Here is a 13989-nt window from a genome sequence, read left to right on the forward strand (position 1 = left end):
AGACTGGTTGGTTTAGGCCGCCAGACCGGTCTGGGCCGATCGGGTTGATTCTGGTTAGGCGGGTCTGGTCGATTGGGGCCCACGACGCGGTGTCACCAAGATGTCGCCAGTGTCTCTGTGACACGCACGTCTTGGTGATGCGAAAAAAAAAATTTATATAAAAAAAAGGGGCGTGGATCCTTATCGAGCCCGCGAGGCCTGTTACTATTCACCACACTCTTTAAATAGAAAAAGACAAAAAAATCTGAAAAATATTGAAATTTCGATTTCAAATTGTGGATTCATTTGAGATTCGATTGAAGCGTCGTCTGCGCCATTGGAGTCGTCTCTCAAAGAACTATGCAAGCATGCCAGAAAGTCTGGTCAGAGCAACCATTTGCCTGCAGCACGTCGTACTCCGGCGATGTTAAAAGGCCCCAAAAAAGTGATTTTTCTTACTTTAAATGGCCGCCAAATACAATCCAGACATCAGATCAACGATCCGTTTGATGCGTTGGATTCGTGGGAACACTAACAACATTATGGTGCCACTCAATCATCAATTAGATTTGTGAATTAATGGAGGCAATGATACCATATGTTAGTGTTCAACAGAATAGGAACATTGGCAACGAATCTTTTGCGGTCCAACCTTGAGAAAAATACAGTTAACAGTATGGATTGAATTGAAACAATAAAAAGAACATGCCGAAAGCCATGGATATCATTTTGTTCTCACTGGAAGGAATTCCACTCCGGTATTTCTCCTTGCTTCACAACTGACGATGATGGGAACCGATTTCCTCTTCTTAATATGCTGTGGATTCACAGAGATTGGAAACGAATTGTGTTGTTTGCAAGCAGGGACCATATAGTTTCTTTTATAGATGTTTGAGGGAAGGGATGCAACTCCTCATCACAGTGACTCTTCTCTCAAACGTCTTTTTATGTTTACGCCTTTTCCAAATATACCCTTTCACAATAAAGGGATACGTCTATTCTTTAGACACTTAACCAATTGCATTGATCTTCTCCGTTGATCTTCCTAAGGCCACATCCACCGTTAGGATTGATTCCTAACAATTGAGATAGAGAGGTTTTTTTTTTTTTTGAGAAGGAGGATGAGAGAGAGAGAGAGAGAGAGAGAGAGAGAGAGAGAGAGAGAGAGAGAGAGAGTGAGATGTTTTTTTTCGCGGGGGGGGGGGGGGGGGGGGGTAGATAGGGGAATTCATTTTCGGGAGGGAGCAGGGAGAGGCGAGAGAGGAGAGAGCCGTGAAATTAAAGAATACTACCTCTTCGCACGGTATCAAAATCAGTCCTCTGACAACTCCAACCCGACGAATTCAAAATCAGACCTGATCCCCAATTCTTACAATCCAAATACGACACAGAACTACAGAAGGTTACGATATAGAAATTTTGGGGCCACATTTATCTGACGTGGGTAGCAACCAATGAATTGTTTAGGTCAACTAAATAGGTGGGCCCACTAGGATACAGCCGATACAACACTTCCAAACCGGTTTCTCTCTTTCACCATTGGTGAGCCCAACAATTAATTTGTTGAAAGGTAGGTCCCACTCATATATTTTCAAAATGAACTGTACGGCCCATACCACATGATGATCCAAACCGTCCATTTTATGGGCCACAATGTAAATAGGTTATGCATCAAAATCTCATTTCCATAGGATGATCCTAGCCCTCCGATCTAAAGAGAAATTGAATAGTGTGGAAACCTCTATAGATGGAGGGTTGCGATCATCCCATGTAAATGATTTTCGGGGCACAACCTATTTACGTTGTGGCCCATCAAATGGATGGCTTGGATCATCCGTTGGTATGGGTTGTACCATAACATTAAGGCCCAACTAGACTTGGAAAAATCGACCCGTGCCCACAGGTCGACCCAACCCACCCGTAAATTTGTGGGTATGGGTGGGCATTCAAGTGACCCATCAAAATTGACCCACAGGTGACCCAACCCGCCAAAACATAGGTTGAGTCGGATGAACCCGTGGGTACCTGTGGATACCCGAATTTCCTTCTTTTTTTCTTTTTGGTTTGGCCGCATTTTCTAACTCGCAACAAAGGGCAGCTTTTAAATAAAAGAGGGGATTTCTCTCTTTTGGAGCGTACTCTAGACATTTTGTATTACTTTATTGAGAATGAATTGTGCGGTCCACACCATAGGACGATCCAAGCTGTCCATTTGATGGGCCGCAATGTAAATAGGTTGTGCCCCTAAAATCATTTCCATAGGATGATTGCAACCCTCCGATCTATAAGGTTTACATAATATGCAGTTTCTCTTTAGATCAGAGGGCTAGGATCATCACACAACTTATTTATGTTGTGGCCCATCAAATGGATGGTTTGGATCCTCCTATAGTGTGGACCGTACACTTCCATTTGATGGGCCGCAACGTAAATATGTTGTGCCCCCAAAATCATTTCCATAGGATGATCGCTACCCTCCAATCTATAAGGTTGCCATAAATGTAGTTTCTCTTTAGATCAGAGGGCTAGGATCATCATACAACCCATTTATGTTGTGGCCCATCAAATGGACGGTTTGGATCCTCCTATAGTGTGGACCGTACACTTCATTTTGTAAAACATTGATGGGGCTGACCTTGCTCAAAGATTTAAACAAATTACTTGTGGGGCCCAACCATTTACGTTGGAGAGTGAGGGCGTGGTTTAGTAGTGTTGTACCGGCTGTATCTTACAAGGGGGGCGAGGGAATATCACTGCCCTTGTAACAGCCTTTGACATTTGGTTAAAACGTATACGATGAGATGAGTTCGTGCAGTTTATCAAAATATGTTCGCGCTCATATCAGTGGCCGTGAATAAGGGGCCAGAGATTTAGGCGAGACACGATTTTTGTTGTTCCGCGAATTAACAAACCAGTCTATAGTACTTTTTCTCCGTCCCATTGAAACCAAACGTTTTAAGCGTATTTCTGAAGCCCACCCGTACTTTACACTACACCTTTTTTAGTCTCAGATGCCTTACTCTCTCTATCTCCCCATTTCCACATTTGCTTCGAAAACAAGAACCATTGGTGCGAGGACGAGACAGAGGAAGACAAATCTCAGCCCTTTGATCTGCTCCTCCTCTTTAGAATCCAACGGCCAAGAAGAAGATAAGGACGACGATTGTAGGTATGTTCTACCTTTTAACAATCCTTTCGTCTTCTCTTTTTGTTTTCCATATCTGAACTTATTTTAATTTAGGGTCAAGGAAAAGTAGAAGTGGAGAAGATATTCTTCTAAATTAATCATAATCATATCATTTCTCTCTAAATTGTAGAAAGAAAAAGTTTTCCTGGGAAAATATTTTCCATCAGAAATGTTTTTCTTGCAATCCAAACAGGTCCTCAAGGACTTTGGACACTCCCACTCCGGTGTATATAATAAATACTGTAATTCCAGCCAGGGCTTTAATAATTCATATCAATGGTGGACACACTTTGTATTAAATATTAAAAAATGTATAATATGTGTATCTCTCTAATGATTCATGTTCCAATTGTGTGAGTGAAAAATGTATCTGTAGAGAGAGGAGAAGAAGAGAAGAGAATGAAAGAAAAAGAGTGAGTCACGGAGATGCTCCCCCTCACTTATGTATTTATATTAAAGAGAAAGAGTACAAAGACCATAATGCCCTTAGGCAAATACATACACCTTCTATCACTCCCCCTCAAGCTGGAATGTAGATATCATACATTCTTAGCTTCTTGCAAATATCATTTAGCTTAGCTTTACCCAATGACTTGGTAAATACATCAGCTAGCTGATCCACTGATCGAGTGAAGGACACGTGTATCTCGCCCTTTTGATTCTCTGGCGTATGAAATGACAATCAACCTCTATGTGCTTGGTTCTCTCATGGAAGACGGGATTGGTAGCAATGTGAATAGCAACCTTATTGTCACAATAAAGCTGGGCTGGAGAAGGTGAAGTGAAACCAATCTCTGATAGGAGAGATATCAACCAGATAAGCTCTCCACTCGTAAGCAAGGTTTTAAATTTCGGTTTCCGAATGCATTTCGGTCCTCTCCGAAACTGCAATTTCGAATTTTGATTGAAATCAAGTGAAACCCATTAAATATTATTTTATCTTTTCCTAAAATTTCAGTTGAAATTTCGGTAATTTCGCCCGAAATTTGAAGTGAAATTTCAGAAGGATATTAATAAAATTTAAAATTCCATTTTTTGGGATTTTCCTTGAATTTCGGTCAGAAATTTCGGGAAAAACGAATTTCAATCGAAATTTTGTAGTGTTTCGGATTTTCATGATTTTGGTTTCGTTCTCCACCGAAACCCGAAATTTGGGATTTCGGTTGAAATTTAAAACCTTGCTCGTAAGTGACATGGCTCGATATTCTGTTTCTGCACTTGACTTGAAACTATGTCCTGTTTTTTACTTCGCCATGACACTGAGTTATCGCAACAGAAGTGCAATAGCCAGTGGTGGATCTCCTATATGCTGGAGGCCGTGCTCAATCTGCATCACAAAATCCTTCCCGCCTTGCATGCCCATGCTTCTTAAATAGGAGGCTTTTCCCTGGCGCCCCTTTCAGATAGCGAAGAACCTGAACCACTGCTGCCCAGTGGGATTTGCTTGGAGCACTCATAAACTGGCTAACTACCCTAACTATGTATAAGATATTTGGATGAGTAACAGTGGGATAAATGAGCTTCTCAACTAGCTGACCGTACCTGCCAGGGTCATCCATCAATTTTCCCTCATCTGGAAGCAACTTTGTATTTGGGTCCATGGGAACAACAGCTGGTTTCATCCCCATAGAACCAATCTCATCCAACAGATATAGCAAAGACTTCCTCTGAGAGAGGTAGAGACTACTACCAGAATAAGCTACCTCAATCCCCAGAAAATATTTTAGACGCCCAAGGTCTTTTGTTGAAAATTCTTTCTGCAAGAAGGCCTTCAACCTCTGTATACCAGCTATGTCGCTGCCTGTAATGATAATGTCATCCACATAGACTATGAGAAGGACATGCTCAGCATCAGAATGACGACTAAAAATAGAGTGATCAACTGCACATTGCCTCATGCTCAATCACATGATGGCATCACTGAATCGCCCAAACCATGCTTTAGGAGATTGTTTAAGCCCATATAAAGACTTGTGAAGTCTGCATACTGAGGAGGACATCTCCCCATGAGCAACATACCCAGGAGGTTGCTCCATATAAACCTCCTTAGTCAAGTCACTATGGAGAACGTCATTCTTGACATCAAGCTGTTAGTGTTAGAGTATATGCCCTAAAAAGCCAGTAGAATGACATTTATAAATCAATAAAGATTTATTTCACGACATGAATGGGTAATTATATTAATGAATGTGTGATGTGCTTGTTTATTAACACATGTTTGTCCTTAGGTAGTATAGTAGAAATGCCATGCTCAAAGGATTCACAGATCCAAGGGAGCAAGGAGATATGACATCTTGGTTATATGCAAGCCTTAATAGTTCCTAGTTGGAAAAGAGACTGGACATCTCTTTCTGTATACAACTAGTACCAGTCTTGCCTACATGCACGTGTCATGAGGTGACTTATCTCGATCTTTGGGTAGTGGACTCTAAGCAAGAAGAGTGGGTGCGACGATTGGATCACGCAACCGAACCGGATCAAATAAAGAACAACTTGTGGACAAGAGAGTATAAAGTTGTTCTTCCAGACATGACCCTTCACATTTCCTTAGACCTGAGGGATCTTATTGGTCCTAGTGAAGGAAGGTTAACCCCTTCCGGCAAGATTGCTGTGCACAGCGGAACAAAAATCGCATAGAACTTTAAAATTTTCTTTTCGATCTTGCTTTTGCCCAAGATCCTAGAGTCTAGATTAGTTAATTATGTTAATCAAACATCAATAAATACCTCTTTGAAGAAGAAATCAAGGAACCACACTGCTTCATCTACTCCTCAAACGGTTGTGATCGTTCTAAACGCCGCAGACCCCGCAAGTTGAACCGATGGATTCTTTTTCTTTGCTTGGACTATTGTGGATGTGAATAACTCTTGTTCACCTATTTAAGGTCTGATCTAATCACTACTTTTGTTGTAGAGAATAGAGAAATTGCTTGGAAGCCTTTCTCTTTGAAACTATTTCAATTGGAAGAGAAACAGAGAGAGAGAGATGGACAACTATTTTTCCAAAGGGGGGAAGCAAGGGAGAACGAAATTTTGAGTATTCCACACTTGAAATTTCATTCCCCCCTCTCCTTTATATGAAGTAGAGTTTTGGTTTGATAAATCATTGTTTCTCTCTCCCAATTCCAATCCAATTGAGAAACCAACTTGAATTGAGACTCCTCGAGTGAATGAGACTCTCCCAAACCTCCAAGGCTGTGTGCGGATACTCAAGATATATGGGAGAACGTGTATGGATGCCTCCCTCCAGCCCTTGTGGCCTTATCTCATAGGAGTTTGTGTTAAAAACAAATTGCTTACTTTGTAGATCCTATAATTTAGCAATTCTTATTCAACAAGGAGTTTGAGTGCAACTCAAATTTCTTGAGCAATTGTCACTCTTTTTCCTAGCTCTCCAACTGATTTAGGAGTGTTGTGGGCCCCACAAACCGTATCCAATTGTTTAGTCCTATCCCAATTCCGTTCCAATTTTGCAACTTTTGCAAAACCGGTTTGGGAATAACTTTCCTCATTTATATTACACATCATTATGCTTATTATTAATCAAATTAATAATACATAATAATGAATAATAATTAAACAATTAATTAATAAATTAATTAATTATTTAATTGATTAATAACTCACATCCAATGGGATGTGAGTTATTTCGGCTCAAATTTGTTTTCAAAAAATTCTCTTACTGTCTCTTGCTACTTACTTAACAAAGACATGTACATATACATATATTGACATATATATATATATATATATAATTAATATCCACATTAATCTAACGGATCATATCCGTCCGTGCAATTACATAAAATGCGGAACCCTGATCCATTTGGATGTTACCAGGTCATTCGAGTTATGAGTGGGATCGTCGTAGAGATCCATTAGTCAATCCTGCAGAACCCTATGGTGGGCCCCACTGCGATCTCGCTCTGTAGTTAAACTGCACTCGTATTAGGTCAGTGGCCTCCATCGAGACGTAACCCTGAAGATGACCGTCAGATCATGTTACCACATCTACTGAGTTGAGTCATACGGGAGGTGGACATCATTTACCCGCTGGCCCACTCTTGGTATACCATTTTGATCAAGCGGTGTTCGGCCTCCAAATGTATTTGTAAAATCTTTTGAAAACAATTCAATGTTTCATAAAACTTTTCGATAAACATTTTATCAAATTCGCCTGGCCAGGCTATTTAATAGGACTACCGCTCTGACAAAATTGTAGATGTCAATCCTTAAATTTTAGTGCAAAGAATCCCTTATTGAGTATCACTATTGGTCTCGAGGGTTTGCTCTAAGATATAGCTCTATCCGAATATGACTCTAAAATAGAATCACTATAAGATAGACTAACACCCTAGAACGGTCCGACAAACTAATAAGATCCCTCAGGTCTAAAGACATGTGAAGGGTCTTGTCTAGAAGAACAACTTTAGAAGAACAACTTTATACTTTCTTGTCCACAAGTTGTTCTTTATTTGATCCGGTTCGGTTGCGTGATCCAATCGTCACACCCACTCTTCTTGCTTAGGTTCAACTACCCAGATGACTGAGATAAATCACCTCACGACACTTGCATGTAAGCAATACTGGTGCTAGTTGTATACAGAAAGAGATGTCCAGTCTCTTTCCCAGCTAGGAACTATTAAGGCTTGCATAGAACCGAGATGCCATATCTCCTTTTCCCTTGGATCTGTGAATCCTTTGAGCGTGGCATTTTTACTACGCTACCTAAGGACGAACATGTGTCAATAAATAAGTACATTACACACATTCATAAATGTAAATACCCATTCATGTCATGAAATAAATCTTTATTAGTTAGAAAATGTCATTCTACTGGCTTTTCAGGGCATATACTTTAACAATCTCTCACTTGCCCTCAAAGTCAGTCATGCATGATCTTAGACCCATTCCTTCCAGATGCTTGTCAAAAACTTTTTGACTAAGGGACTTGGTCAAAGGATCTGCTAAGTTGTCCAATGAAGCTACTTTAGCTATGGCCACATCCCCTCTGTCGATAATCTCTCGTATCACATGATATTTGCGAAGGACGTTCTTTGACTTCTGATGAGACCTTGGTTCCTTTGGTTGAGCGATTGCCCCACTGCTATCACAATACAGCGTAATAGGTCTCTCAACAGAGGGCACGAATCCAAGTTCGTTTATGAACTTCTGCAGCCATACCGCCTCCTTCGCCGCATCACTCGCAGCGATGTATTCCGCCTCAGTCGTGGAGTCTTGCTTGCAACTTCTCCATGAAACTGCTCCATTAGCTAAGGTGAAGACAAAACCTGATGAGGATTTCATGTCGTCGACATCTGACTGAAAATTCGCATCAGTATATCCAGAAACGACTAATTCGTCTCTTCCATATACTAAACAATAATGTTTAGGTCTTCTGAGGTACTAAAAGATATGCTTAACTGCTGTCCAATGCTTTGGACCTGAGTTTGATTGATATTTACTAACCATACTTACAGAGAAACAAATATCTGGCCTTGTAAACAACATGGCATACATCAAGCTTTCCACTGCCGAAGCGTAGGGAATCATGTTCATTTCTTCCTTCTCTTCAGATGTCTTAGGAGACATCTTCGTAGAGAGCTTGATTCCATGCCTAAAAGGTATTAAGCCTTTCTTGGAATCTGCCATATGATACTTGACCAGTATCTTATCTATGTAAGCTTCCTATGATAATCTAAGTGTCCTATTCCTACGGTCTCTAAACAATTTAAAGTAAAGGATATAAGACGCTTCACCCAAATCATGCATAGCAAAGGTACTAGATAGCCATACTTTTTTATTAGACAACATTCCAGCATCATTCCCAATGAGTAGAATGTCATCTACATACAAAACAAGAAATGTCACAGGACTCCCACTGACCTTTTTTGTAAACACAACCCTCATCTACGTTTTGTGTGTAGCCAAACTCTTTGACTGCTTGATCAAAACAAAGATTCCAACTACGGGATGCTTGCTTTAAACTTGCACACTTTCTAACTTCCTTCTCCGGCAGTTTCAAAACCTTCTTGCTGGATCATATAGATATCCTCATGAATGTTTCCATTCAAGAAAGCGGTTTTGACATCCATCTGCCATATCTCGTAGTCATAGTGTGCTGAGATAGCTAATAGAATCCTAATAGACTTTAGCATGGCTACCGGTGAGAAGGTTTCCTCATAGTCAGTTCCAGCCTTTTGACTATATCCCTTCGCCACTAACCTTGCTTTGTAGGTCTCTACCTTACCGTCAGGGCCTTTCTTCCTCTTGAAGATCCATTTGAATCCAATAGTCTTAATGCCATCTGGTGGATCAACTAAAGTCCATACCCCATTAGTGTACATGGAGTCCATTTCGGATTTTATTGCTTCCATCCATTTTCCCGCATCGATGTCTAACATTGCTTCTTTGTAGTTAAGGAGATCATTATCATTTTTATCTGAAATCATATCAGATTTTTCGCTCAAGTAGACTAATCTATCAGGTTGTGTGATGACCCTTCTACTACGTCGGAGTGTTTGTATAGGTATGGTGGGCTCTTGCTCAGTGTCTTCTCTTTCCATTGGAGTTTCAGGTTGCTCTTCCAAGGCAATCCTGTCCCTCTTGACAGTATCTTGGATGGACTCTTCTTCCAAAATACCGCATTCCTGCTTGCAAAACAGTTTTGCTCACTTAGGTTATAGAATATATAACCCTTTGTTTCCTTAGGATATCCAATGAAAATACACCTTTCGGTTCTTATCTCTAACTTATCAGCACTTATCTTTTTAACATGTGTGGAACACCCCCATATCCTCATATGATTCAGTGAGGGTTTTCTGCCTGTACATATCTCATATGGAGTAGATGGTACTGATTTAGTTGGGACACGATTTAAGACATATAGTGCCGTTTCTAAGGCATATTCCCATAGAAATAGAGGTGCTTCTGCGAAACTTATCATAGAACAGACCATGTCCAATGAAGTCCTATTTCTACGTTCTGAAACACCATTCAATTCTGGTCTACTTCATTCTTTTATTCTGGTCTCATCCGAGAGATACTCTCCACCTTTATCAGAGCGAAGAGTCTTTATTCTTTTATTTAACTAATTCTCTACTTCATTCTTGAACTCTTTGAACTTTTCAAATGTCTCAGAATTACGTCGCATAAGTTACAAATATCCGTACCTTGAATGGTCATCCGTAAAAGTCACGAAGTATATGAGCCCTCCTCTTGCCGGATGAGAAATGGGACCGCATACATCACTATGTATAATCTTCAACAAATCTTGGGATCTTCCACTCTTGCCCTTGAAGAGAATTTTGGTCATTTTACCTTGAAGACATGGTTTACAAGTTGGAAAAGGTTCCACTTGGATAGAATCCAATGGACCGTCTTTTACCAATCTTGTAATCCTATCTAGGTTAATATGGCCTAATCGAAGATGCCATAGATGTGTGGGATTGGTCGTATTCTTTGCCTTTTTGAGGTTTGGAATTTTCTGAATAGGAATATCCTCAATATTACTTGCATTTTCTAAAGCATTTACTATAAATAATCCGTCAACTAATGTACCTTCTGTGATCAAGGAATTAACTTGTTTGATAAAAATACTACTTTTATTAAAAGTTATTAAATAACTGTCAATCAAAAGTTTAGAAACTGAAATCAAATTCCTTCTAATGGAAAGTACATAAAGACAATTATTTAAATGTAAATATCCTCATGAAAATGCTAGTAGCAGATCACCCACAGCTTGGACTGCAACCATTGCATCTATTTTAACATGTAGGTAGAGTTCGCCCTTAGTCAACCTGTTCTCAATGGAAGCAAGCATTATTGGTCTTGGTTGACTTCTTCTTGAAAGTTTTCTTGTTCTTGACCTTGGAAATATTTTTCTTAGAATCCTGGCCTTTACCTTTTCTTTTTCCATTGCCTTTCGGTTTGGGAGTTGAGATTACATTAGCTTCAACTAAGAAATAGGGTTTTTTATTCTTTTTCTAAAGATCCTCAGTAGATTGAAGATGATTCAACAACTCTGTCAACGTCATTGACAGTTTGTTCATATGGTAATTCATAACAAAGTTATTGAATGATGGTGGTAGGATGCTCACACCATGTCGACTTGCGACTCCCAATCTAACATGGCCCCTAAAACTTCGAGCTCATTTAGATATCTCATCATCTTCAACATGTGATCTTTAACTGGGGTTCCTTCCACCATTTTAGTGGAAACTAGGCCATTATCGCTATTTGTCTGGCACTGCGATTTTGTTCTCCAAACATCTCCCTAATATTGTGCATAATATCTATGGACGAAGCCATTCTGACATGTTGTTGCAACACATTCGACATCGACCCAATGATATATTATTTAGCCATTTGGTCATCTTTATGCCATTTTGTGGCTCTCTGTCCCTGACATCCTGGGGAGCATCTGGACCAGGCAACTCAGGTGCCTCAGAAATCAAGACCCAATAAACTTTTGCTGTTGTGAGCACTAGGGTTAAGTTCCTCTTCCGGTCCACGTAATTTGGACCAGTAAGTTTGTTGTCCTCAAGAATCCTAGCCAATGGATTGAATGATGCCATATCTAATGCAAAGGAAATGAGGCATAAATTAAGCAAGATTAACCATTTTAGATTTATCATGACATGTAACCATTGGATCTGGGTTTTTGATCTGTAATGGTATTGCCCATATCTTGTCTCATTTATGTGCCCTCAAACACATAAATCAAGAGAAATAGCATGATTTCTCCAATGGGCATCGGATGCTCATTAACAACTTTGTTAAGTACGAGTGGATTCATCCAATCCATCATATTATTAATATGATATCCGATTTGATTTTGGCCTCAAAGCATCGCAATGTATCTATTCTTTAGGCATCAACACTCTTTGCTTAGCCCACTGCCTCAGAATCATTTTACAAAATATATTAGCTTCTGCTTTGGCATATAACTAATGTGTTTTGCAAATATCCCTTACCTTATAGGAATTTATTAGTTACTCTAGATAGAAAATCAAGATCGGCTTCTGCTTTGGCATATGACCGTCTTGTTCTCTAAACTAGCAAACCAATAGATGGCTATGGAAGGCCATGGAGATTAATCCTTTCGATTTAAATCCCCATTTACAACTTAATATTTTATAAAGAGGGTTTCTTTTAAGTGGGAAAAACTTATTCCTATGCATGCATCTAAAACAAACCATCCAATGGGAATACATACATAAGGAAAGGAAAAAGCAATCATCCATCACACTTCCAAACCACCGAAAAGTAAAACAACCAAATCCATAATATTAATTTTGGCATCTTGGATTTATGGGGATTCTCCCACTAACTATTTTAGAGTTAGTTAATCTCCATAATTCCATATTTCCAAAATTAAGGGTGAAATTTGGGCAACTATTCGCTATTCGCAATAGGAAAAATCCGCCGACCTCAAGGCGATTTTTCAATGGTATTGGTACTGATATACTTCATCACATGAAGTATTTTAGATCAGTAAAAATCATAAAGAATGCGTCCGTCCTTCAGTGAATCGATAGAATCGAGGTCCGCCATCATCTATAGCCTTCTTGAAACACCGTCATGTCCAAGTTCTTTGATTCTTCGATTGACCACCTCAAGAGCGATTTTATTTCTTCATTACTTCTGATGTAATATGAAAATAAACTACCCTAATGTCCTACACTAGCCTAAATAATATATACATCAAAAGAAATTCTCCATGGGAAACCAGTTGTCTGCACAACTGCCTAGAGGAAGTACATAAACCAATAAAACCTTTAATTATTACATTGCGGACTTTTAATTGCTTCATTCCTGCAACATCAAACCATAAAAATAAATAACAAACATCCACAAATATTATCCATATGCATCTCATGCATGGATAGAGGTCGAATAATCATTTTTGCCCAATTTTCACCAATAGAGATCAACTCATGCTGAAATTAAATTAAATAATTTTTAATTCATCTGTAAAACTACTGACATCTAAAGAAACTTGATATAATCAATCCTTATGATGTCAGAAGTCACCACAAAAAATTTCGTGCAAAAACGAAATCGTTTGAGCGAGAAAAGCTAAAATAGTGGTTTTCGGGAGCCCTTTCAGAATAAGCATAATTTTCGAATATTTGAAGTGGGAGAAAAATTATTCGGACTACCATATTAGTTATTAATTATTCTTAAAATACACCGAAATAATGTTTGAAAAATTTAATCTTAGGCAATAAATTTTTCTCACAAATTTGGGGCCATTCTGAAATAAAACAAGTAATTCCCGAAATAAAAATCAGCAAAAGACAACACTTTTGGCCTAACTTGTAAAAATCATATCTCCCAATCCGCTCATTGGATTTTGATGATTCGTGATGCGTTAGACTCGTATTCGAGTCTACTTTTTAACCATCAAGGTTGATCTGATAAAAAATCACAATGAGTAGATCGAAATTATAGATCTTTACAAAACAGTCCATATGTTGATTAATTAACACTACGGAGAACAAAAATCGCATATAACTTTAGATTTTTCTTTTCAATCTTGCTTTTGCCCAAGATCCTAGAGTCTTGATTAGTTAATTATGTTAATTAAACATAAATACATCTTTGAAGAAAAAATCAAGGAACCACGCTACTTGATCTACTCTTCGAACGGTTGTGATTGTCCCGCAAGTTGAACCGATGGATTCTCTTTCTTTGCTTGGACTATGTCGATATGAATAACTCTTGTTCACCTATTTAAGGTCTGATCTAATCAGTACCTTTGTTGTAGAGAATAGAGTAATTGATTGGAAGCCTTTCTCTTTGAAACTATTTCAATTGCAA

General features: G+C 39.0%; 1 protein-coding gene across 6 annotated transcripts in view; it reads left to right on the forward strand.

Annotated features, from left to right (window-relative positions):
• Positions 1 to 2882: 2882 nt before the first annotated feature.
• The window catches only part of RUS5 (root UVB sensitive protein (Protein of unknown function, DUF647)), an 81727-nt gene continuing 70620 nt past the window's right edge, over positions 2883 to 13989 (forward strand). For 4 of the 6 annotated variants that reach the window (XM_077365744.1, XM_077365748.1, XM_077365750.1 and 1 more), the window contains exon 1: positions 2883 to 3148. In XM_077365744.1, the coding sequence (XP_077221859.1) occupies positions 2991 to 3148 (158 nt within the window). In that variant the 5' untranslated portion in view covers positions 2883 to 2990. The remainder of the gene's footprint in view (positions 3149 to 13989) is intronic. The other 2 variants (XM_077365747.1, XM_077365745.1) reach the window with 2 other exon arrangements.

This window comes from Tasmannia lanceolata, unplaced genomic scaffold (genome assembly GCF_043159265.1).
Source record: "Tasmannia lanceolata isolate RefF3 unplaced genomic scaffold, GAP_Taslan_0.1 ptg000023l, whole genome shotgun sequence".
Classification (NCBI taxonomy): domain Eukaryota; kingdom Viridiplantae; phylum Streptophyta; class Magnoliopsida; order Canellales; family Winteraceae; genus Tasmannia; species Tasmannia lanceolata.